At 37.5% G+C, this 23,279-nt stretch overlaps 1 protein-coding gene and 1 long non-coding RNA gene across 5 annotated transcripts in view; one reads left to right on the top strand and one right to left on the bottom strand.

The window, feature by feature from the left end:
- Positions 1-11,112, bottom strand: LOC140849843 (uncharacterized). The gene is made up of 3 exons (XR_012132087.1): positions 11,027-11,112; positions 1,983-2,220; positions 1-1,561 (listed from the first exon to the last, which is right to left on the bottom strand). It is a non-coding gene; the product is annotated as an uncharacterized lncRNA (long non-coding RNA).
- Positions 11,113-11,132: 20 nt separating this feature from the next.
- IFT56 (intraflagellar transport 56) overlaps positions 11,133-23,279 on the top strand; it is a 56,766-nt gene continuing 44,619 nt past the window's right edge. The window contains exons 1-4 of one of the 4 annotated variants that reach the window (XM_073238381.1): positions 11,133-11,266; positions 11,691-11,828; positions 19,244-19,336; positions 22,907-23,021. In XM_073238381.1, the coding sequence (XP_073094482.1) occupies positions 11,264-11,266; positions 11,691-11,828; positions 19,244-19,336; positions 22,907-23,021 (349 nt within the window). In that variant the 5' untranslated portion in view covers positions 11,133-11,263. Of the gene's footprint in view, positions 11,267-11,690; positions 11,829-11,858; positions 11,909-19,243; positions 19,337-22,906; positions 23,022-23,279 lie in introns of those variants that run through there. The other 3 variants (XM_073238382.1, XM_073238384.1, XM_073238383.1) reach the window with 3 other exon arrangements.

Raw genomic sequence — 23,279 nt, 5'->3', positions numbered from 1 at the left:
ACTAATATGAAGATTTAAACAAAGGTGGCCTATCCACACAATGGAATATTATTCAGCCATCAAAAGGAGTTAAGTACTGGTACATGTGATAACATGGATAAGCCTTGAAAATATTATATATAGTGAAAGAAGCCAAAAGTTAAGGGTCACATACTGTACAACTCCATTTATATGAAATGTCCAGGAGAAGCAAATTCATAGAGACAGAAAATAGATTAATGATAGCCAGCAGCTTGGGGGAAGGAGGATTACAGAATGACGACTAATGGGTATAGGTTTCTTTTGGGGACCTAAAAATGTTCTAAAGTTAGATAATACTACAGTACAAACTTGTGAATATGCTTTAAAAATAAAAACACTAAATTGTACACTTTAAAATAGTGAATTTTGTGGCTTCCAAATTATATCACAATGAAAGCATAACGTGAAGATTGAATCACACGTAATAGCATTGACAAATGTGCCCAACACTATTCTCAGTGCTTTCTGTATATAATTCATTTCAACTTCGCAACCAATGGAATTAGGAAGTAGGTACTATGATTATCATTTTCTTTTTACAAGTGAGAAAACTAAGCCCAGAGAGGTTAAGTTACTCATTCAGTCACACAGCTATAGCAAGTGGTAAAGCCAAGAATTGAGCATAGGCAGTCTATCCCCTGAGGCTGCATACTTAACCACTATGTTATACTACCTCTTATTTATAAGTCATGTCAGGTGAGTCTTAAGCAAATCAGGGAGGTGGGTTTTATTACCTCTAGTTACAGAGGAAAAAACTAAAACTCAGAAGGGCTAAGAAACCTGCTCAAGGTCATACAGGTAGGAAAGGAAGCAGGATTCAAATCCAGGTCTAGCACTGGCTCCACAGCATACAACCCTATGTCACCTTCAGCTCTTGCTAAGTTGCCTTCAGCGCGAGGGCATGGACTGAACCAGAACATCCAGGATCCCAGCCCCAGCAGCTGGCTGACACAGGAAGTTCCTTCTCTCAGGGCTTCCTGGATTACAACACCTGGTATTTTTCCTGTTTACATTTTATTATGTTTATATTGTTTTCTGATTTTCCAATTATCTTTTCACCAAACAATTACAGTAGCAACAGAAGTTGAAAATTAATTTTTCTCAATATCCTCACAGACAAATCTACTTCGTTTTAACCTATATAAATGCAAGTTACCTTTTATACTGAATTAAGTATTAAATTCAATGTCTTTAACTCATTACAGCTAAAAATTTGGCCATACAGAGGAATTCAGGAGTTTTCAAATAGAAGTCTCTTTTTAGGCTTTAGACTGTGGAAAATTTCAATACAAAAATAGAATGGCACAGTAAACACTCATGTACTCTTCAATATTACCTATAGATTTCTTCTTATCTAGATCTCCATTCATTAGTAGTTCAGCCATGATTGTATTATCTTTTAGTACTGGTTAAATAACTTTCTAAAAAGCAACAAGTTAGTAGGTTATGTTTCTTGGTTACAGGTTTATGGCTAATTTACATTCTCTTCATTTTCATTCTCAGTATCTGCCAAATTTTCCATGACAAATATGTGGTACTTCTGTAATAAGAAAAAAAATAAGTTATTTTAAAATAATTGAAATATTCATTTCTTTCAGGAATATATTTTCAATGGTTGATCATAGAGTCATTCTTGCTTTTGTTTAACAATAGTAACAAAGATGTCCTTTCTTCATGAGCCCTTCTAACTCACTAGTTGGGAGTGGAATTAAATTTGATTTTCAAAACATTTTTTTGATGGTAAGGTAGAACATTTATGAAACTAGTTAAAAGATGAAAAAAACTTACAGCACTCAATAGGGTTGATGAATAGTTACCATGGCTCTGTAGCAAAAGTGTTGAGGGTTCTTTTTTCATTATTTGATTTTCTTTTTATTTATCTCTCCAACTTCTTATATAGAAAATTTCCATATACAAAAAAATGGTAATATTACTACAAGGAACTGCAATATGTTACTCACCTAGATGTATTAATTGTTGATATCTGATGGTTCTTCTTTTATGAGACATTTTCCATAAGGAAAAACCACCCTAGAAAGAAATGCCAAAACTTCTTACCATCTTTAATATTTCCTCAGCAACTCACATTCCTGGTGAGTGACGGATGGTTTCGAAAGACCCAGAGTCAGTATTACTGTGCATCAGGGTTAAGTTGCAGTAACAGAAATTCCATAACATTATTCTGAGCTCAGATTTGAACTATTTAAAAAACAAAAAGCAGATTTAGCACAATGCAATTTAACTATCATAAAATACAACCATTTTAAGCGTACAATTAAATGCTTTTTAGCAAATTTACATAGTTACACAACCATCATCTCTGGACTGTTTTTTACAATTCCTCAGAAACTGCTGTTCCATTGCAACTTCAGAAAATGTGCAAATTCAACTTTGCCTCTTACCCATGCAACCAGCTTTTATGTGTCTCAGTTATTAGGTGTCGCATAACACCTTAGATTTAAGGCAGAGGCTTAAAGATGGCAGTGCGAGAAATAAGACAGAAACCTCCTCCCATAACCACATATAATATGAAAATACAGCAAATACAACTAATTCTGAAAGAGCGACCAGAAAGAAGACTGTAACAGACTTCCTACATCTGGGGAAAAGAGGAGACCTCATGGAAAAGGGAAAATTAATAAAGCCCTGATCTGGCGGGACCCAAGCCTCCCACCAACCCCAAGTCACCAGCAGGAGGAAGAGAAATGGAGCAGGAAAGGGGTAGAAGCTGAAGACTGCTGAACACCCAGCCTTGGAGATCTGCTCCAGGAGCACAAATCCAAATTACATGGTGCTCCAGAGATTAGTGGGGTTGGAAACAAAGACAGGCAGAATGCTCAGAAAGACTGAGATTCCAACCACTGGTGGAGAACAGGTACCCACAACTGGCAGCTCCGGGGCAAAAGAAAGGCGGGCACTTTGAAAGACTTCCCAACAGTGAAAGGGCTGCTAAAGGGGAAAGGATTACACAGAGCTTGCTGCTCAGGAGAAAGGGCAAGTGCACAAAATCATCCCAGCACACTCAGCCCAGAAGGTTGGGAATTTTCAGGAGCTTCGGGTGCCCCACCACAATAAACAGCCTGCTGCTCCTTCCTCCAGGCTGTCAACTGTTTGCAAACCTGCTGCCCCTACCACTGGGCCACACCCACCACAGGGTGGCCCCACCTATAGCAACTACAGGGGTATAATACAGTGGCTCCTCTTTGCATGCTCAGCCCACTGGCCCTGGGAGTAGAGGCAGGTACTGCAGCTGGGAAGCAGAAAAGAGCTCTTTCCAAACAGCAGGTACCAGTGCTGCACACCTGCAACCCCTACCATTGCTCCAGATGCTGGGCAGCTCCAGAGAGTAGAGCTTCTGGGCACTATACAAAGTTATTATTCAAAAGTAACCATTACAAATATGAAATGGCAAAACAACCTGGTACAAACCAAAATCCCACACGCCGTAAAGAGGGCTAAGTCAAATTGAAATCACAAATATTCTTGGTGAAGATTTCAAAATAAAAATCATAAATGTGCTAATGAAGCTACAGAAAGATATTCAAGACCTCAGGGAGGACTTTGAGAAAGAGATAGAAACTTTGAAAAAGATGGGATCCAAAATAAAACATACAATGGAGGGATTTAAAAGCAGATTAGATGATATAAAGGAGACAGTAAATGAAATAGAAATTAGAAAACAGGAATACAAAGAAGCTGAGGCACAGAGAGAAAAAAGGATCTCTAGGAATGAAAGAATATTAAGAGAACTGTGAGGCCAATCTGAATGGAACAATATTCACATTACAGAGGCCCCAGAAGAAGAAGAGAGAGAAAAAGGGATAGAAAGTGTCTTTGAGGAGGTAATTGCTGAAAACTTCCCCAGTCTTGGGAAGGGAATAGTCTCCCAGGCCATGGAGGTGCACAGATCTCCCGACACAAGGGACCCAAGGAAGACAACAGCAACGCACATAATAATTAAAATTACAAAGATCAAGGACAAGGACAGAGTATTAAAAGCAGTCAGAGAGAGAAAAAGATCACATACAAAGGAAAACCCATCAGGCTATCATCAAACTTCTCAGCAGAACCCTTACAGGCCAGAAGGGAGTGGCATGATATATTTAATGCACTGAAACAGAAGGGCTACCAACCAAGAACACACTATGCAGCAAGTTTATCATATAAATTTAAGGAGGGATTGAACAATTTCCAGATAAGCAAAAGTTGAGGGAATTTACATCCCACAAACTGTCTCTACAGTGTATTTTGGAGGTATTGTTGTAGATGGAAGTGCTCCTAAGGCTAAATAGCTGTCACCAGAGAAAATTAAACCACAGTAAAGGAAGTAAACCAATTAATTATGAAACAAATGCAAAATTAAATCAACTACCCACAAAGTCAGTCAAGGGATACACAAAGAGCACAGAATATGACACCTGATATACAAAGAGTGGAGGAGGAAGAAAAAGAAGGGAGGAGAAGTAAAGAACCTGTAGATTGTGTTTGAAATATCATACTAAGTGAGTTAAGTTAAACTGTTAGATAGTAAAGAAGCTACCCTTGAACCTAAAGCCTGCAATGGCAATAAGTACATATCTATCCATAATCACCCTAAATGTAAATGGACTGAATGCACAAATTAAAAGACATAGAGTCACTGAATGGATAAAAAAATTAGACCCATCTATATGTTGCCTACAAGACACTCAATTAAAACCTAAAGACATACACAGACTGAAAGTGAAGGGATGGAAAAAGATATTTCATGGAAATAATAGGGAGAAAAAAGCAGGAGTTGCAGTACTTGTATCAAACAAAATAAACTTCAAAACAAAGAAAGTAACAAGAGACAAAGAAGGACATTACATAACAATAAAGGGGTCAGTCCAACAAGAGGGTATAACCATTATAAATATCTATGTACCCAAAATAGGAGCACCTAAATATGTGAAACAAATACTAACATAATTAAAGGGGGAAATAGAATGCAATGTAATCATTTTAGGAGACTTCAACACACCCCTCATTCCAAAGGACAGATCAACCAGACAGAAATTAAGTAAGGACACAGAGGCACTGAACAACACATTAGAACAGATGGACCTAACAGACATCTACAGAACACTCTACCTAAAAGCAGCAGGATACCCATTCTTTTCAAGTACACATGAAACAGTTTCAAGAATAGATCCTATACTAGGCCACAAGAAGACCCTCAGTAAATTCAGAGGGATTGAAATTGTACCAACCAGCTCTCAGACAACACAGGTATGAAACTAGAAATAAATTATTCAAAGAAAAGAAAAAAGTCCACAAACACATGGAGGCTTAACAATACGGTCTTAAATAATCAATGGATCAATGTCCAAATAAAAACAGAGATCAAACAATTCATGGAGACAAATGACAACAATAATTCAACACTGCAAAAATCTGTGGGATGCAGCAAAGGCCATGCTGAGAGGGAAGTATTTTCAATACAGGCTTACCTCAGGAAAGAAGAACAATCCCATATGAATAATCTAAACTTCCAATTAATGAAATTAGGAAAAGAAGAACAAATGAGGCCCAAAGTCAGTAGAAGGAAGGACATGATAAAGATTAGAATAGAAATAAATAAAATTGAGAAGAATAAAACAACAGAAAGAATCAATGAAAGCAGGAGATGGTTCTTCAAGAAAATAAGCCAAATAGATACACCTCTAGCCAGACTTATCAAGAAAAATAGAGTGTACACACATATACAGAATCAGAAATGAGAAAGGAAAAATTACTATGGACACCACAGAAATACAAAGAATTATTAGAGAATACTGTGAATATTTATATGCTAATAAACCGGATAACCTAGAAGAAATGGACAAGTTTCTAGAAAAATACTACCTTCCAAGGCTGATCCAGGAAGAAATAGAAATTCTAAACAGATCAATTACCAGCATGAAATTGAGCTGGTAATAAAAGTGTACCTAAGAACAAAACTCCTGGGCCAGATGGCTTCACTGCTTAAACTTCTTAATTTTATCAAACATTTAGTGAAGACGTAATACCCATCCTCCTTAATGTCTTCCAAAAAATAGAAGAAGAGGGAATACTTCCAAACTCATTCTATGAGGCCAGCATCACTCTAATACCAAAACCAGGCAGACACCACAAGAAAAGAAAATTATAGTCCAATGTCCTTTCCTTGATGAACATAGATGCAAAAATACTCAACAAAATATTAGCAGACCAAATTCAAAAATATATCAAAAGGATTATTCATTATGACCAAGTAGGATTTATTCCAGGGATACAAGGATGGCACAATAATAAAAAATCCATCAACATCATACACCATATCAGCAAAAAGGACAAAAATCACATGATCATGTCAATAGATGCTGATAAAACATTTGACAAAATTCAACATCTATTTATGATAAAAACTCTCAACAAAATGGGTATAGAGGGCAAGTACCTCAACATAATAAAGGCCATATATGACAAACGCACAGCCAACATCATACTGTTAGGAAGGAAAGGACTTGGCTCAGTGTCACAGGGAAGTCAGATATAGTGAGACAAGAGACCAAAGTCAAGAAAGCCGAGTAAGTTTTAATGCACCCTGCATAGAGTAACACAGTGGGCCAGCCTAAGATAAGACAGGCAGGCATGGAAGCTCACTCTGAGGCTTCTTTTATGTGGTTTTGGCAGGGCAGAGAGGTCCTTGATTGACAGTTGTCAGCTCTCTAGGCTTGTTCTGATTGGTGAAATGGGTACAGGGACTGTGCTGTGCCTGTGCCTCTGATGTTTCTTATCTGGGGAGACTGTGAACATTTCCTGAGTCACTTGGACCCTGTGGCTTCATCTGATTAACTTTCTAAGTCATTTCTGGCTTTCTGGCTCTATTTGATCAACTCCCTGAGTCATCTTTGGGGGGCCCTTTCTCCTTTCCATCCGCTTATTTCTGTCTTTCTCCTAACAATACTTAACAGCAAAAAGCTGAAAGTTTTTCCTTTAAGATTGGGAACAAGACAAGGATGCCCACTCTTCCCACTTTAATTCAATGTAGTAATGGAGGTCCTAGCCATGGCAATCAGACAACATAGACAAATAAAAGGTATTCAGACTGGTAAGGAGGAAGTGAAACTGTCACTGTTTGTAGATGACATGATATTGTACATACAAAAGTCTAAAAAATCCACCCCAAAACTACTAGAACTAATAACTGAATTCAGCAAAGTTGCAGGATACAAAAATAATACACAGAAATCTATTGTATTCCTATTCACTAATGATGAACTAGCAGAAAGAGAAATCAGGAAAACAATTCCATTTACAATTGTATCTAGAAGAATAAAATACCGAGGAATAAACCTAACCAAGGAGGTGAAAGACCTATACCATAATACCTTAGATTCTTAGGCTGTAGTTGGGAATAAAAACTTCTTACAACTATACTCAGTACCATATCCTGCCCTTCATAATTATTAACATAGTTCAAATAGCCTGTACAGGGATTTTGAAGCTTAAAGCAATATCCCAAACTACTAGAAATCAGAGGTCATTTCAATAGATTTAGCAACATCACCAGGTTGTTTACAGTATGCCCTTAAACGCTGGTGAGAGGGGCCCGAGCTCTGGTTCTGTGCTCTGACTTCACCCTACACCAGGCATGAAGAGGCCAAGGAGCTAGGGATTTCTTGCAGGTCTTTTCACCACATTATGGTGCTCAGGACTCTAAATTCCCCACCCATACAAGCCCAAGCCTGTTTCTCCGCCTGAGCAAGTCTTTTTCCTGCATCTGTCCTCCCTTTGGACCTTTCAGAGGAGGACAGCTAATAGGAGAGCGGGTGACTATGCGTTTGTGGGGTGGGTGTCCACACAGATGCATGAAGCCCCTCATGGTATAGGATGCAGCCTGAACAAAAAAGAGAAGGGCATGGGCTGAGGGCTGTGACTGGCTCTCTCCACACTGCCATCTCGAGCAACAGAATTAAGTCTGAGAATTCTAAGTTGGGGCTTGACCTTCATGACAGTGTATTTGTTAAAATGGGAGGATAAAACATTTTTACTTAGCAGTTTTCCAGGGAGATTTAAAATTTTTCAATATTTAGACTATACGTAGATCTCTGTATGATTTCATTTACATGAAACACTCAGAATAGGCAAATCAATAGACAAAAAATAGATTAGTGGTTGCTGGAGGGTGGGGAGAGTTGGGAAATGTTGCATAACTGCTGATGGATGTGGGTTTCTATTTAGGATGACGGAAGTGTTCTGGAATTCTATAATGGTGATGATATACCTCGTGAAGATGGGTTTCCCCCACTATCTGAAAGCAGAGCGTTCTTATAAAGCTTTCCAGAAGCCCAAATAGCATAAAGCAAAGAGGCAATTACCACTAATTTATATGGAAATCCTTAAGTGTTTCTAGACTGAAAAAAGCCTAGTCCCCTCTCAGGATTTTCTGGTACTCCAGAACACATCTTGCTAACCCTGGGTAACTTGTAGTATTTCCACAATATCTCACTTGGCTTTAGTACATACATCTGTCTATCAATAGGCGTTCAGAGGTGGAAAGAAGTATGGCTTTAGTGCATTTGCATATCCTCAGGGGGGGAGAGAAGTTCTCCATATCAATGGGTGATTACCTGGGCAACAGAGGGCATATCTGTACCTGAGAAGCCAGTTTTGCTTCTGCCAGAGCAGGAAAGAGAAAGGGCCCCAGACTGCAGTTTGTAAGCAATAAACGGATTTTAAACTCTTTCTCCCTTTGATTTCGGTTTTTAGAGGTATTTTGTCCCAGGATTTCCTTTCCCAGGACTTACATTAATGGATGCACAAAATAAATTGAGATAAAGCACAGCACGGACACAGTTCAAAGCTCTGGTGTCATGATGCTGATACTGAACATAGTTATGAGCAAGGAGCTTGACGGGACCACTCTCACTGCTCGGAGTGTGTGCCTCTTCTACGTCAGAAAAACAATATGGAACACTATTGAGACAGGGACCATGGGCTTAGACGGAGTAGGGTGAGGGCCTCCGGAAAAAGCCAGGCAAGATATTTACAGTCAAAGCAATGTAACAATGTAAAGTCCCTATTGACACTCTGTGTTCAGCATTATGGAAATTCAAGGTCACACTAATCTCTAGGGTAAAGATACTAGGCTAAGAATATAGACATCTTCAGTGAGATCAGTTAAAGGTCAAAGGCCAGGAACAACTTGGCCTGGAATGTTTGAGTGTTCCGCAAGGGTATCTCAGCATAACCTGTGACTTCACTGTAAACAGCCCTGGCAAACAGATAACAACCCAGCCCACCTTGAGGGCAGGGCAGGTGGTACAAGTCCACACCCTAAACCCTCAATTCCCAAAAATCCTCAACTGCCTATAAATCCCCTAGACAACACACCACCCCAGGCTCTCTTGTCCCCTCCTGGAGAGAGCTAGGAGCTCTTTCCTCTTATTTTATTTCTAAATAAAAGCCTCTCTGTGGCTCTCCTACCTTGGGTATTTGTGAAGCTCATTCTTTGACTTTGCAAACAAGAACCGCGGCATAACTATTTTCCCATTTCACCATTTTTCATAAAAGCTAAATTCCTCTTTAGATTTCTTTCAGTTAGCAAAACAGGTATTAATGTAGGTCTTTCCTAAAAGCCAAAGTGGTGTAATGTAAACTTTTGAAAAGCAGGGATATCTGTATATTCAAAACTACTGAATTGTATACCTTAGAAGGGTGAGTTTCATGGTATCTGAATGATAACTGTGGGTAAAATTGTAGTATTTCCAGAATATCTCGGCTGGGTTTAGTACATCTCCATATTAATAGGTGTTCAGAAGTGGAAAGAAGTATGGCTTTAGTGCATTTGTATCATTCCTCAGAGGTGGAGATAAGTTCATCTCCATATCAATGGGTAATTACTTGGGCAATGGAGGACATATCTGTACCTGAGAGGTGAGGGTGAGGGCTGGTTTTGCTTCTGCTGGAGCAGGAAAGAGAAACGGCCGCGGACTGCAATTTGTAAGGAATATACGGATTTTGAACTTTATTTCTCCCTTTGAATGATTTCGGTTTTAGAGGTATTTTGCCCTGAGATTTCTTCTCCCCGGACTTACATAACTCAATAAAGTGATTATAAAAAAATTTAGAGACTATTCTGTAAAAGGGAGTCAAAAATAATTTTATTTTAAATTAAACCAAAATTATGGATAATTCTGATATTTGGAACCAAAAGATTTGTTAAGTCTAGTGCTGGTGAATCTTTGCATCCCTCAAGTCTATGCATGTGCCTGGTCTGTGTCTCTATATATTGACGTGTGTGTATACAAAACTCATGTATCAGTGAATTAAGATATGTAATCATTCATTGTCTCTCCAAGTGATTAGGGGCGCCGAGGGGAAGTAGGGGAAGGCAGGGGCTGGGGCGCGAGGATTATGCAAGAGAATCTAAGAAATCTTAACTGCCTTCAATGAGCTTGTGCCCTACTTGAGTCTCTAGAGCTAGTTTTACAGAGCGGCATGTGATGTGCTTAGCTATGCCACAACAACCCACACACTTGAGAGTATCATTTCCCCAGGTGGTGTTAGTTCTTTAGTCTGTTAATTCTCAAGGTGGGGCTGCATGTCCTTTCAGGTCCCTTCTCCCTCTAACATTCCACTTTCGATATTTTACACTACTAGGTTCAGGAGTAAGATAAATTAAGTCCTCCAATAAACACATATTTATTATAGTTCCTTTTTGTGTGTTGTGTGTTAAGAGTGTCCATGAAAAAAAAACTATTTTGGTGAACTCTCCCCTCCAGAAACCTGCTTCTTCGGTTCAGCAGCAAATTATTTTCTAAGCTTCCCGCGCCGGCCAGAGGCGGACGTCACGAGCCAGTCAGAGCCAGGGGTTGCTATGGAGCCCAACGCGGTCAAAATCGGAAGTGGTCCTTGAAAATCACTTTCCCAGGAAATTTGTATTTGAAAAAATATATCACTCTATACTTAATTTTCCCCTAAAGTAAACTAAAAAACAGAGACACAAAACCTCACTCACAGCACAGAAACACACGCTCTCCTCAGAAAGGAACTTCCATTCCCGCAGCGGCGGAAGCGGAACGGAACCAAGAAACTAAGCAACTGGTTTCTCTGGCGAGCGCTTCTCCGAGACGGACCGGCTCCCCCGCCCACAGGGTTACCGTGGAGACAGAGCGACCTGTGTGGATGCAGCGAAGCACAGAGGCCCGGCCTTTGCTGTCAGTCTGTGGAGGGGGCTCACAGAACAGACGTCAAGATGGTTAGTGGCTCTGAGCTTGAGGGTTAACTTTGAGTAGTTCCTAAGACTCTAGTTAGAGCACACTTCTGGTTTGTCTAGGCGTGTGCGCAGAGGACGATCGCTCTGCCCTCCTTCGGTTCCCACGGGGAAGAGAGGTGCAACTGTAAACACCTCGATGCTCTCTTCCCTCCTGCTTTTCCATCTCCCCACACCCGAGCTGCGCAAAAGCATCTCTTACCTCACTCTAATGAAGATAATTAAGTTGTGAGTAGCTGTTTGGTTCAGCACAAGTACGGAGGATGACCCGTTTAGTAAATTACGTGTGACGAAAAGAGTTGGAATAGGCTTTCCCGGGGTTCCTTGTAAATCCTGGCGCTATCAATCTCAGTTAAAAACTGACCATCGGAATTGGGTCAGACAGCTGTATCTGTCGTTTCTTTTACAGATGCTTTCAAGAGCCAAACCTGCTGTAGGCGGGGGCCCACCGCACATTGACAAAAGAAAGAAGAAAGGTAGGAAGATACCAAAACTAGAGGAGCTACTTTCACAAAGAGATTTCACTGGAGCTATTACCCTATTGGAGGTAACGTCCAAAGAAGTTTTCTTTTTATGAAGTAAATACCAGAATATAGATGAATGCTGGTTGCCATGCTGTTTGAACAGGTGGGTGCATTCTGGGGCTTCCCGTAAATTTCTTCGGGCACAGATTCCAGATTCCAAAAACCTATAAACTTTTTGATTAAAGGTGATCTAGATCTAAAAAGAGTTATTTCTTGAGGGATGCTTTATGTCTAGTCCCATTGATGGTGAATACAACCTAAAAATATGAAGGAACATTTAATATAGTGTCAGTTCACACACTGTTTATACCCACCCCTGATCAACTTATGATTTATTACTATTACATATTATAAAATTTTAGTTATATTTAAATAATTCTACCATGCTTCATGCTTATTGTCTAAAATACTGTATCACCAGATAATCTTTATAATCTCTATGGCAGTAGTTCTCAACTTTAAATATGCATCGGAATTACCTAGGGTACTTATTCAAAATACATATTCCTACTCCTGCCCTAGGGATTCTGATTCTTTACAGAATCAGTCTACAGTGGTGTTCAGGAACCTGCATGTTTGGTAAGCGGCCTAAGAGCTTCTGATGTAGAGGGTCCAAGGACACTGCACTTTGAGAAACTGCTTTGCAGGAGCACATGTGTTAGGAGAATGAAGGGGTGCACCAAAAAAGGGTTTTGACAGCACAGCTTGGTTGTCTTGTGCTACAGTCATTTCTCTAGATGATACTGTAGCTATATTCCTCCTAATCATCAACAATGATTGTCTTAATTAGCATTGCTTATCTTCCTCAGTCTTCCATGTATAGTCCTGTGTTTTTTACTATGGTGTTGAGCACCTTGTTTCAATTTTTGGTATCAGCTTTCTCATCTTTAAAGGGGGGAATTGACTTGGAAGGACCTTCTAGCTTTGTAAATCAGTGGACTCAGTGGTAGGTATATGTCTAATAGTTGTCAGTCTCTGTTTCTCTTCTCTCATTTCTTTAAGGCAATGACCACATTTTCCTTATTGTGTATTTCCCCCAGTGGCTTTGAGTTCTCAAGGAGGCTGTGCTCTATGTTTACACTGCTAGGTAGCCAATCAAAGTGCCATGGCATATGGTACTGGGAATTGCCATGGTTTTGGGTTATGAAGTCTCATGAGCTCTCTGAGACAATAAACAGTAGTTTATTGAAGTAGCTTATATACAATCTTGTATTGGTTTCAAGTATACAATATAGTGGTTCAACCGTTACCCACTTTGTTAAATCCTCACTCCCACTAATGCAGTTACATAGGAAGATGTTATAGGATCATTGGCTATATTCTCCATGCCGTACTACCATCCCTGTTACATATATTATGATTGAAAATTTTTGTGCCCTTTTATCCCACACCCCTCCCAACCCACCCACCCAGCCCTCCCTGGTGGTAACCACCAGTCACTTCACAGTGTCTGTGAGTCTACTGCTATTTTGTCTTTCCCCATCTAGCTTATTTCACTTAGCATAATACCCTCTAGGTCCATCCATGTTGTTACAAAAAGAAGGATTTCTCTTATTATGGATGAATAATATTCCATTGTATATGTACAACACCTTTATAAATTCATTTATCGACGGACACTTAGGTTGCTCCTGTATCTTGGCTATTGTTTTGATGCAACAGTGAACATAGGGGTGCATATATCTTTTAAAATCAGGGATTTTTTTTTCGTTGGGTAAATTCCTGGAAGTGGAATTACAGGGTCTTATGGTATTTCTATTTTTACTTTTTTGAGGGAACTACGTACTGCTTTCCACAGCAGTCACCAAATTTGAAGTCCCACCAACAGTGTAGGAGGGTTTCTATTTCTCTGCACTCTCTCCAGCATTTGTTATTTCTTATCTTTTGGATAGTGGTCATTCTAACTGGTGTGAGGTGATATCTCTTTGTGGTTTTAATTTTTATTTCCCTGATGAATAGCAAAGTGGAGCATCTTTTCATGTGCCTGTTGGCCATTTGTATTTCTTCTTTGGAAAAGTGTTACAGTCCTACACCCATTTTTTGATGAGGATATTTTTTTGGTGGGGGGTGTTGAGGCATTTGAGTTTTTTATATTTTTTGGGTGTTAACCCCTTTTTTGATAAATCATTTTTGAATGTATTCTCCATACTGTAGGTTGCCTTTTGTTCCACTGATGGTGTCCTTTGCTGTACAGAAGCTTTTTAGTTTGATGTAGTCCTCCTGTTCATTTTTTTTTTTTGTGATTCTAGTATCTATATTTGTAAATGGCAGTATCTACATCTGTAAATGGCAGGTAATGGCTATCGCCTGACAGGTTTTTTTTTTTTTTTTTTTGAGAGGGCATCTCTCATATTTATTGATCAAATGGTTGTTAACAACAATAAAATTCAGTATAGGGGGGTCAATGCTCAATGTACAATCATTAATCCATCTCAAGTCTAATTCTCGTCAGTCTTCAATCTTCTGAAGCATAACAAACAAGTTCCTACATGGTGAACGAATTCTTACATAGTGAATAAATTCTTACATGGTGAACAGTACAAGGGCATTCATCACAGAAACTTTCGGTTTTGATCACGCATTATGACCTATAAACAATCAGGTCAAATATGAATATTCGTTTGATTTTTGTACTTGATTTATATGTTGATCCCACATTTCTCCCTTTATTATTATTATTATTTTTATTTTTAATAAAATGCTGAAGTGGTAGGTAGATGCAAGATAGAGGTAGAAAACATAGTTTAGTGCTATAAGAGGGCAAATGTAGGTGATCAGATGATCAGGTGTGTGCCTCTGGACTAAGTATTAATCCAGGCTAGACAAGGGCAGCAAAACATCCACGGATGCAGAAGATTTCTCTCAAAGCAGGGGGGTTGAGGTTCTGAGCCTCACCTCTGTTGATCCCCAAATTCTCACCTGATGGCCCCCCTGCGACTGTGCCTGTCTTAGGTTGTTCCTCCCTTGAGGAATCTTACCCGTCTCTGGCTAACCAGTCATCTTCCAGGGCATCTTGTTCATTTTTTATTGTTTTCCTTGCCCAAAGAGATATGTCCAGGAAAAAGTTGCTAATGCTTATTTGTGTTCAAGAGATTTTTGCCTATGTTTTCTTCTAAGTGTTATGGTTTCATGTCTTCCATTCATGTCTTTGATCCATTTTGAATTTACTTTTGTATATGGAGTTAAACAGAAATCCAGTTTCATTCTCTTACATGTAGCTGTCCAGTTTTCCCAACACCAGTTACTGAAGAAGTTGTCTTTTCCCCATTGTATACTCATGGCTCCTTTATCATATATTAATTGACCATGTATGTGTGGGTTTATATCTGGGCTCTCTATTCCATTTATCTATGGGTCTGTTGTCATGCCAATACCATACTGTTTTGATTACTGTAGCTTTGTAGTGTAGCATGAAGTAAGGAAACATAATACCTCCAGGTTTGTTCTTTCTTAGGATTGCTTTGGCTATTCAGCGTCTTTTGTGGTTCCATATGGATTTTAGGATTATTTGCTCTAGTTCATTGAACAATGCCATTGGTATTTTGATAGGGATTGCATTAAATCTGTAAATTGCTTTGGGCAAGATGGCCATTTTTGACAATATTAATTCTTCCTATCCATGAGCATGGGATAGATTTCCATTTATTGGTGTCTTCTTTAACTTCTCTCATGACTGTCATATAATTTTCAGAGTAAAGGTCTTTCACCTCCTTGGTTAGGTTTATTCCTAGGTATTTTATTCTTTTTGATGCAATTGTGAATGGAGTTGTTTTCCTAATTTCTCTTTCTGCTGGTTCATTGTTAGTATATAGGAATGTGACAGATTTCTGTGTATTAATTTTGTATCTTTCAAATTTGCTGAATCCAGTTATTCTAACAGTGTTTTGGTAGAGTCTTCAAGGTTTTCTGTGTATAATATGTTATCTCCAAATTGTGACAGTTGAACTTCTTCCTTACCAATTTGAATGCCTTTTATCTCTTTATCTGGTATGATTGTGTGGCAAAGATCTCCAGTACCATGTTGAGTAAAAGTGATGAATGTGGACATCCTTGTCTTGTTTCTGATCTTACAGGAAAAGCTTTCAGCTTTTTTGCTATTAAGTATGATGTTGCCTGTGGTTTTGTCATATATGGCCTTTATTATGTTGAGGTATGTACCCTCTATACCCATTTTGTTGAGAGTTTTTATCATGAATGGTTGTTGAATTTTCTCAAATGTTTTTTCAGCATCTATTGAGATAATCATGTGGTTTTTATTCTTCTTTCTGTTGATGGTGTATGATATTGATTGATTTATAAATATTATACCTTCCTTGTATCCCTTGAATAAATCCCCACTTGGTTGTGTTGGATGATCCTTTTGATCTTTTGATTTATTTTTTAATTCTATTTGCTAATATTTTGTTGAGTATTTTTGCATCTATGTTTATCAGGGATATTGGTCTAAAATTTTCTTTTCTTCTAGTATCTTTGTCTGGTTTTGGTATTAGAGTGATGCTGGCCTCATAGAATGAGTTTGGAAGTACTCCCTCCTCTTCTACTTATTGCAATTTGGATATTAGCTCTTTAAATGTTTGGTGGATTTCAACTATGAAGCTGTCTGTTTCTCGACTTTTGTTTGTTGGGAGTATTTTGATTACCAGTTCAATTTTGTTACTGGTAATTGGTCTGTTCAGATCATCTGTTTCTTCCTCGATCAATCTAGAAAGATTGTTATTCTTCTAGGAATTTGTCCATTTCTTCTAAGTTGTCCAATTTATTGGCATATAATTTTTCATAGAGTTCTCTAATAATTCTTTGTATTTCTGTGGTATCCATTGTGACAATTCTTTTCTTGTTTCTGATTTTATTTGTAGTCTCCCTCTTTTTTTCTTTATAAGTCTGGCTAGGAGTTTGTCTCTTTTGTTTATTTTCTCAAAAAACCAGCTCTTGGTTTTGTTAATGCTTTGTACTGTTTTATTCTTCTCAATTTTCTTTACTTCTGCTCTGATCTTTATTATATCACTCTTTCTACTAACTTTGGTTTTCATTTGTTCTTCATTTTCTAGTTCTTTGTGAGTTTAGACTGTTTATTTGGTGTTGTTCTTGTTTCTTAAGATAGACCTGTATTGCTATGTACTTCCTTCTTAGAAATACTTTAGTGGTGGCCCACAAACTTTGGACTGTTTAATTTTTCTTGTCACTTTTCTCCATATATCACTTGGTTTCTGTTTCAATTTGTTCATTGATCCATTGATTCTAAATAGAAGCATGTTGCTTACCCTCCATTTGTCTGTGGGCTTGTTTTGTTTGTATAATTTATTTCTAGTTTCATACCACTGTGGTCTCAGAAGTCACTTGATACAATTTCACTTTTTAAATTCATGGGGCTCTTTTTGTGGACTTGTATGTGATCTCTTCTGGAGAATGTTCCATGTACACTTGAGAAAAATGTGTATCCTGGAATGTTCTGTAGGTATCTGTTAAGTCCATCTGCTCTAATGTGTTGTTCAGTTCCTCTGTTTCCTTATTTATTTTCTGTCTGGTTGATTTGTCTGTTGATGTGAGTGGTGTGTTAAAGTCTTTTAAAAAGAATTACCTGCAATCTATTTCCCTCTTTAATTCTGTTAGTGTTTTTTTTTTTATATATTAAGCTGCAACTATGTTGAGTGCATAAATATTTATAACAATTATATTAGCTTGTTGGACTGATCCATTTATCATTATATAATGTCCTTTATCTCTTGTTACTTTCTTGTTTTGAAGTCTGTTTTGTCTGATATGAATAATGCTACTCCTGGTTTTTTCTGTCTATTATTTGCAGGAAATATCTTTTTCCATCCCTTCACTTTCAGTTCATGTATGTCTTTGGATCTGAAATGAGTTTCTTGTAGGCAGCATATAGATGGGTCTTATTTCTTTATCCATTCTGCCACCCTATGTCTTTGGATTTGTGCATTCAGTCCATTTACATTTAAAGTAATTATTGATTGGTATGTACTTATTGTCATTTTATTGACTGTTTTCTGTTTGTTTTTATAGCTCTTCTTTGTTCCTTTCCTCCTCTCTTATACTCTTCTCTTGTCATTTGATAGTTTTCTTTAGAGTTGTGATTGGATTTCTCTTTTTTAATTTTTTGTTTATTTATTTTAGGCTTTAGGTTTATGGTTATCATAAGGTTCAAGGAAAGCTTCCTACCTATATAACAATCTATATTAAGTTAATGATCATTCTATTTCCAACACAATATAAAAATGCTTCTTTTTTCTTCTTTTTCCTCCTCCACACTTTATGTAGTAGATATCATAATCTGCATTTTTTGTGTATCCCTTTACCGATTTTATGTATAGTTAGTTTTACTACTTTTGTTTTAATTTCGTACTTGCTTGGTAAGTAATTGGTCTACTATCTTTACTATGGGTTTATTTTTACTGTTGAAAACTATTTAGGCTTAAGAACCTTTCTATCTATAGCAGTCCCTTTAACATATCCTGTAATGCCAGTTTAGTGGTTACAAATTCCTTCAGCCTTCATTTATCTGGGAAATGTTTAATCTCTCCTTCAAATTTCAATGATAATAGTGCTCCATGGAAGATACTTGGTTGAAGCTCCTCTGTTTCCATACATTAAATATATCATGGCACTCCCTTCTGACTTGTAAAGTTTCTGCCAAGAAGTCTGCTGATAACCTGATGGGGTTTCCCTTATAAGTAATCATTTTTTTCTCTCTGGCTGCTTTCAGTATTCTCTTCCTAGCCTTAATCTGTGTCATTTTAATTATTATATGTTTTACTGTTGTCTTCCTGGAATCCTTTTGCTAAGGGTTCTCTGTTCTTCCATGACCTGTGTGTCTTATTTCCTCCCCCACATTGGGGAAGCTTTCAGCAATTATTTTTTCAAAGAGACTTTCTATCCCATTGTCTCTCTCTTCTCCTTCTGGTACCCCTATTATGCAAACGGGGTCATTAACCAGCTTTCTTAGCATTCTTTCATTCCTAGAGATTCTTTTTTCTCTCTTCCTCAGCTTCATTGTTTTCCTGTTTCCCAATTTCCATCTCATTATCTTCTTTACTTTCAGCATTATTGTGCTCATTCCCTTCATTGTATATTTCATTTCACTTACTGTATTCTTCATCTAAGAGTGGCTCTTTTTCAACTGTTTGTTGAAACCCTCCCTGAGATCATCAACTTTTCCACAGATCAGTGAGCATATTTATGACAATTACTTTGAAATCTTTATCAAGAAGATTGGTGATCTCTGTTTCATTTAGTCTTCTTTCTGGTGTCTTATCCTGTAGTTTTGTTTGGAACATATCCCTCTGCATACTCATTTTGTCAGGGTTTCTGTGTTTCTTCCTTTGTATCAGATAGATCTGAACAGAGCAATTTTTCTTAAATAGAGGCCTTACTATTCAAAAATTTTGTTTTGTTTTTTATTTCATGAAATTTCAACATGAAGTTCAAACGTCATGTTGGGGAACAAGAAGAGGATACTAATTTATGGATTGGATACTGTGCTTTTCACCTGGGTGACTACAAGAGAGCTTTGGAGGTTAGTAAAAAGGAAATTTTATAACAGAGGATTTTGAAAATGTTATTAAACTTTATATTATTGTAATATATGCTCATGGTAAAAGTCAAACCATCTAGAAGGGAACAAAATAAAAGGAAAAAGAGCTGTCTTGTCTGCCTTCATCAATCCCATTTTTTTGTTAATGAAGGCAACCATTAGCTCTCTTATGATGTATTGCTTATAAATCTTCTATATATATTCAAGTATATGTATATATATCTTGTTTAGTTTTTGTTTTTATTTATAGACTGATGAGTTTGTCCAACATATTAACATTAGTATTACTTAAGGAAATCTTCAGGAGAAATAAAGTAAGCCCTTTTAGGCATTATGATTAGTACACATAAGGTGGGTCATGGAGAAGGCAGTATAGAACAGAGAAGACAAGTAGTGACTATATCATCTTACTACGCTGATGTACAGTGACTGCAGTGGGGTTGGGGGTTACTTGATAATACGGGTGAATCTTGTAACCACAATGTTGCTCATGTGAAACCTTCATAAGATTGTATATCAGTGATACCTTAATAATAAAAAAAAGTAAGCCCTTTTAATAAAGTATTTTCATGATACTTTTCTTAAGGCAAGTTCATTTTTATTTTGCTTGGTTAAATTACGTTATCTTTATTTTTGCAAGGACAATTTTGAGTGCTGTTTTTATTGGTCATTGTAAATCCTACCTATCTAATGAACAATCTATGGGACTATGGATTTAGATAAAATTTTAGATGCCTTATGTCAGACAACTTTTAACTCATAAATGAAATTGTTTAAACATTTCTCACATATTCTTACTCCCAAAATGTAATCTAAGGATATTAAAGAACCTGCATAACAAAAATAAAAGTATCCATGATTAGTAATAAGGGGCTAAGATGAAAAACAAGGGCAAAAAAGTCAGTGAAGTAAAAGGAAAGATATGAAAAGGACATAACAGAGGCTGATAGTATTTATGAATGATGTAGGAGAAGAATGAGTATCCCAAATATAGTAAGAGAAAGAAAAAAGGTATCTGGTAAGCACTGATAAATAGTGAGCGTATAAGGAAAAAGTAGACTACAAAGTGAATCTTAGTGAGGAAAAAAAAACCTTTTAAAAATGTAAAACCATATAAAGCCAGAAAACAATTAGAACAAAATAAAATTTGTAGTGTATTAAGGTTACAGGTCTTCAGGTTAACCTAATCTATGCATTTTTTAAAGTATCATTGATATACAATCTTATGAAGGTTTCACATGAACAACATTGTGGTTTCAACATTCACCCATATTATCAAGTCCACCCCCCACCCCCATGTGGTCACTGTCTACCAGCATAGTAAGATGCTATAGAGTCATTACTGTCTCTCTATGCCTTCCCCATGACCTACCAAAATGTGATTGTGAATTATAGTACCCCTTAATCCCCTTCTCTCTCCCCACACACTCTCCCCAATGCCTCCCCTTTAGTAACCACTAGTCATTCTCAGAGTTGTGAATCTGCTGCTATTTTGTTCTTTCAGTTTTGTTTTGTTTTTTATACTCCACAAATGAGTAAAGTCATTTGGTACTTGTCTTTCTCAGCCTGACTTATTTCACTGAGCATAATACCCTTTAGTTCCATCCATGTTGTTGCAAATGGTAGGATTTGCTTTCTTTTTATAGCTGAATAATATTCCATTGTATATATATGTACTACATCTTCTTTATCCATTCATCTATTGATAGACACTTATTAACCTATGTATTTTTTTGGTATCATTAATGTAGAATCACATGAACAACTTTGTGGTTACTAGATTCCCCCCATTATCAAATCCTCACCACATGCCCCATTATAGTCACTGTCCATCAGTGTAGTAAGATGCTATAGAGTCACTAGTTGTCTTCTCTGTGCTATACGGCCTTTCCCATGCCCCCCCACATTATGTGTACTAATCGTAATGCCCTTATTCCCCTTCTCCTTCCCTTCCCACCCACCCTCCCTAGTCCCTTTCCCGTTGGCAATTGTTAGTCCATTCTTGGGTTCTGTGATTCTGCTGCTGTTTTTGTTCCTTCAGTTTTTTCTTTGTTCTTATGCTCCACAGATGAGTGAAATCATTTGGTACTTGTCTTTCTCCACCTGGCTTATTTCACTGAGCATAATAACCTCTAGTTCCATCCATGTTATTGCAAATGGTAGGATTTGTTTTCTTTTTATAGCTGAATAATATTCCATTGTATATATGTACTACATCTTCTTTATCCATTCATCTACTGATGGATATTTATTAACCTATGCATTTTTGTTTTGTTTTGTTTTTTGTTTTTATTTTTTTTAATTTTACTTTGGTATCATTAATCTACAATTACATGAAGAACATTATGTTTACTAGGCTCCCCCCTTCACCAAGTCCCCCCCCACATACCCCTTCACAGTCACTGTCCATCAATGTAGTAAGATGCTGTAAAATCACTACTTATCTTCTCTGCGTTGTCGAGCCTGCCCCATACCCCCCTCCACATTATACATGCTAATCGTAATGCTCCCTTTCTTTTTCCCCATCCTTATCCCTCCCTTCCCACTCATCCTCCCCAGTCCCTTTCCCTTTGGTAACTGTTAGTTCATTCTTGGGTTCTGTGATTCTGCTGCTGTTTTGTTCCTTCAGTTTTCCTTTGTTCTTATACTCCACATATGAGTGAGATCATTTCGTACTTGTCTTTTTCTGCCTGGCTTATTTCACTGAGCATAATACCCTCTAGCTCCATCCATGCTGTTGCGAATGGTAGGATCTGTTTTTTTCTTATGGTTGAGTAATATTCCATTGTGTATATGTACCACATCTTCTTTATCCATTCATCTACCGATGGACATTTAGGTTGCTTCCATATCTTGGCTATTGTAAATAGTGCAGCGATAAACATAGGGGTGCATCTGTCTTTTCCAAACTGGAGTGCTGCATTCTTAGGGTAAATTCCTAGAAGTGGAATTCCTGGGTCAAATGGCATTTCTATTTTGAGCATTTTGAGGAACCTCCATACTACTTTCCACAATAGTTGAACTAATTTACATTCCCACCAGCAGTGTAGGAAGGTTCCCCTTTCTCCACAACCTCGCCAACATTTGTTGTTGTTTGTCTTTTAGATGATGGTGATCCTTACTGGTGTGAGGTTATATCGCATTGTGGTTTTAATTTGCATTTCTCTGATGACAAGCGATGTGGAGCATCTTTTCATGTGTCTGTTGGCCAAACCTATGCGTTTTTATAAGATATCTTTTGTACCCCTTTTTAAATTAGCAAAAATAAGATGTTTTAGTTTCATTTCATTTCTACAGTTTGTTAGCCCATATCAGTGTTACCAGGGGTGGGGGGAGGAACAAATTGTAAGATTATATGGACAATAGCTCTGCATGGATGGGATTGAGTTTAGCTTCAGTTTTTAACCTTACAGATACAGAATTGTTGAACATACAGGATTCACTGAATGTGAATTTGCCCAATCTCAGTAAAAACTCCTATTCTATTATAGGAGAATGGTCCATCGGTTGCTTTATTGACAAAATGAGATCACTGCTTAACATATATTTCAGGAATATGAAACGGTGACAAAAGAGGAAAACTGCAATCCTGAAGTCTGGGTGAACCTAGCCTGTACCTACTTTTTTCTTGGAATGTATAAAGAAGCTGAAGCAGCTGGATGTAAAGGTAAAATGAGCCCTTTTAATATCTGGTATTCACTATTAATAGAGTAATTTTGGAGGTCTTAAAACTTACCTAATTCCTTTTTCTATTGTGGAAAATGAAGTGACATTAGAAAGCTAAAAAATTGCTTTTACTCTGTAAAGAATATTGGATCTGACCAACTTTATTTATTTTTTTTAATTAAGGTATCATTGACATACAATCTATGCTCAGGTTTCACATGAGCAACATTGTGGTTACTACATTTCCCCCTATTATCAA

Source organism: Manis javanica, chromosome 6 (assembly GCF_040802235.1).
Source record: "Manis javanica isolate MJ-LG chromosome 6, MJ_LKY, whole genome shotgun sequence".
NCBI lineage: Eukaryota > Metazoa > Chordata > Mammalia > Pholidota > Manidae > Manis > Manis javanica.
This window is presented reverse-complemented; position numbering and strand designations above follow the sequence as displayed.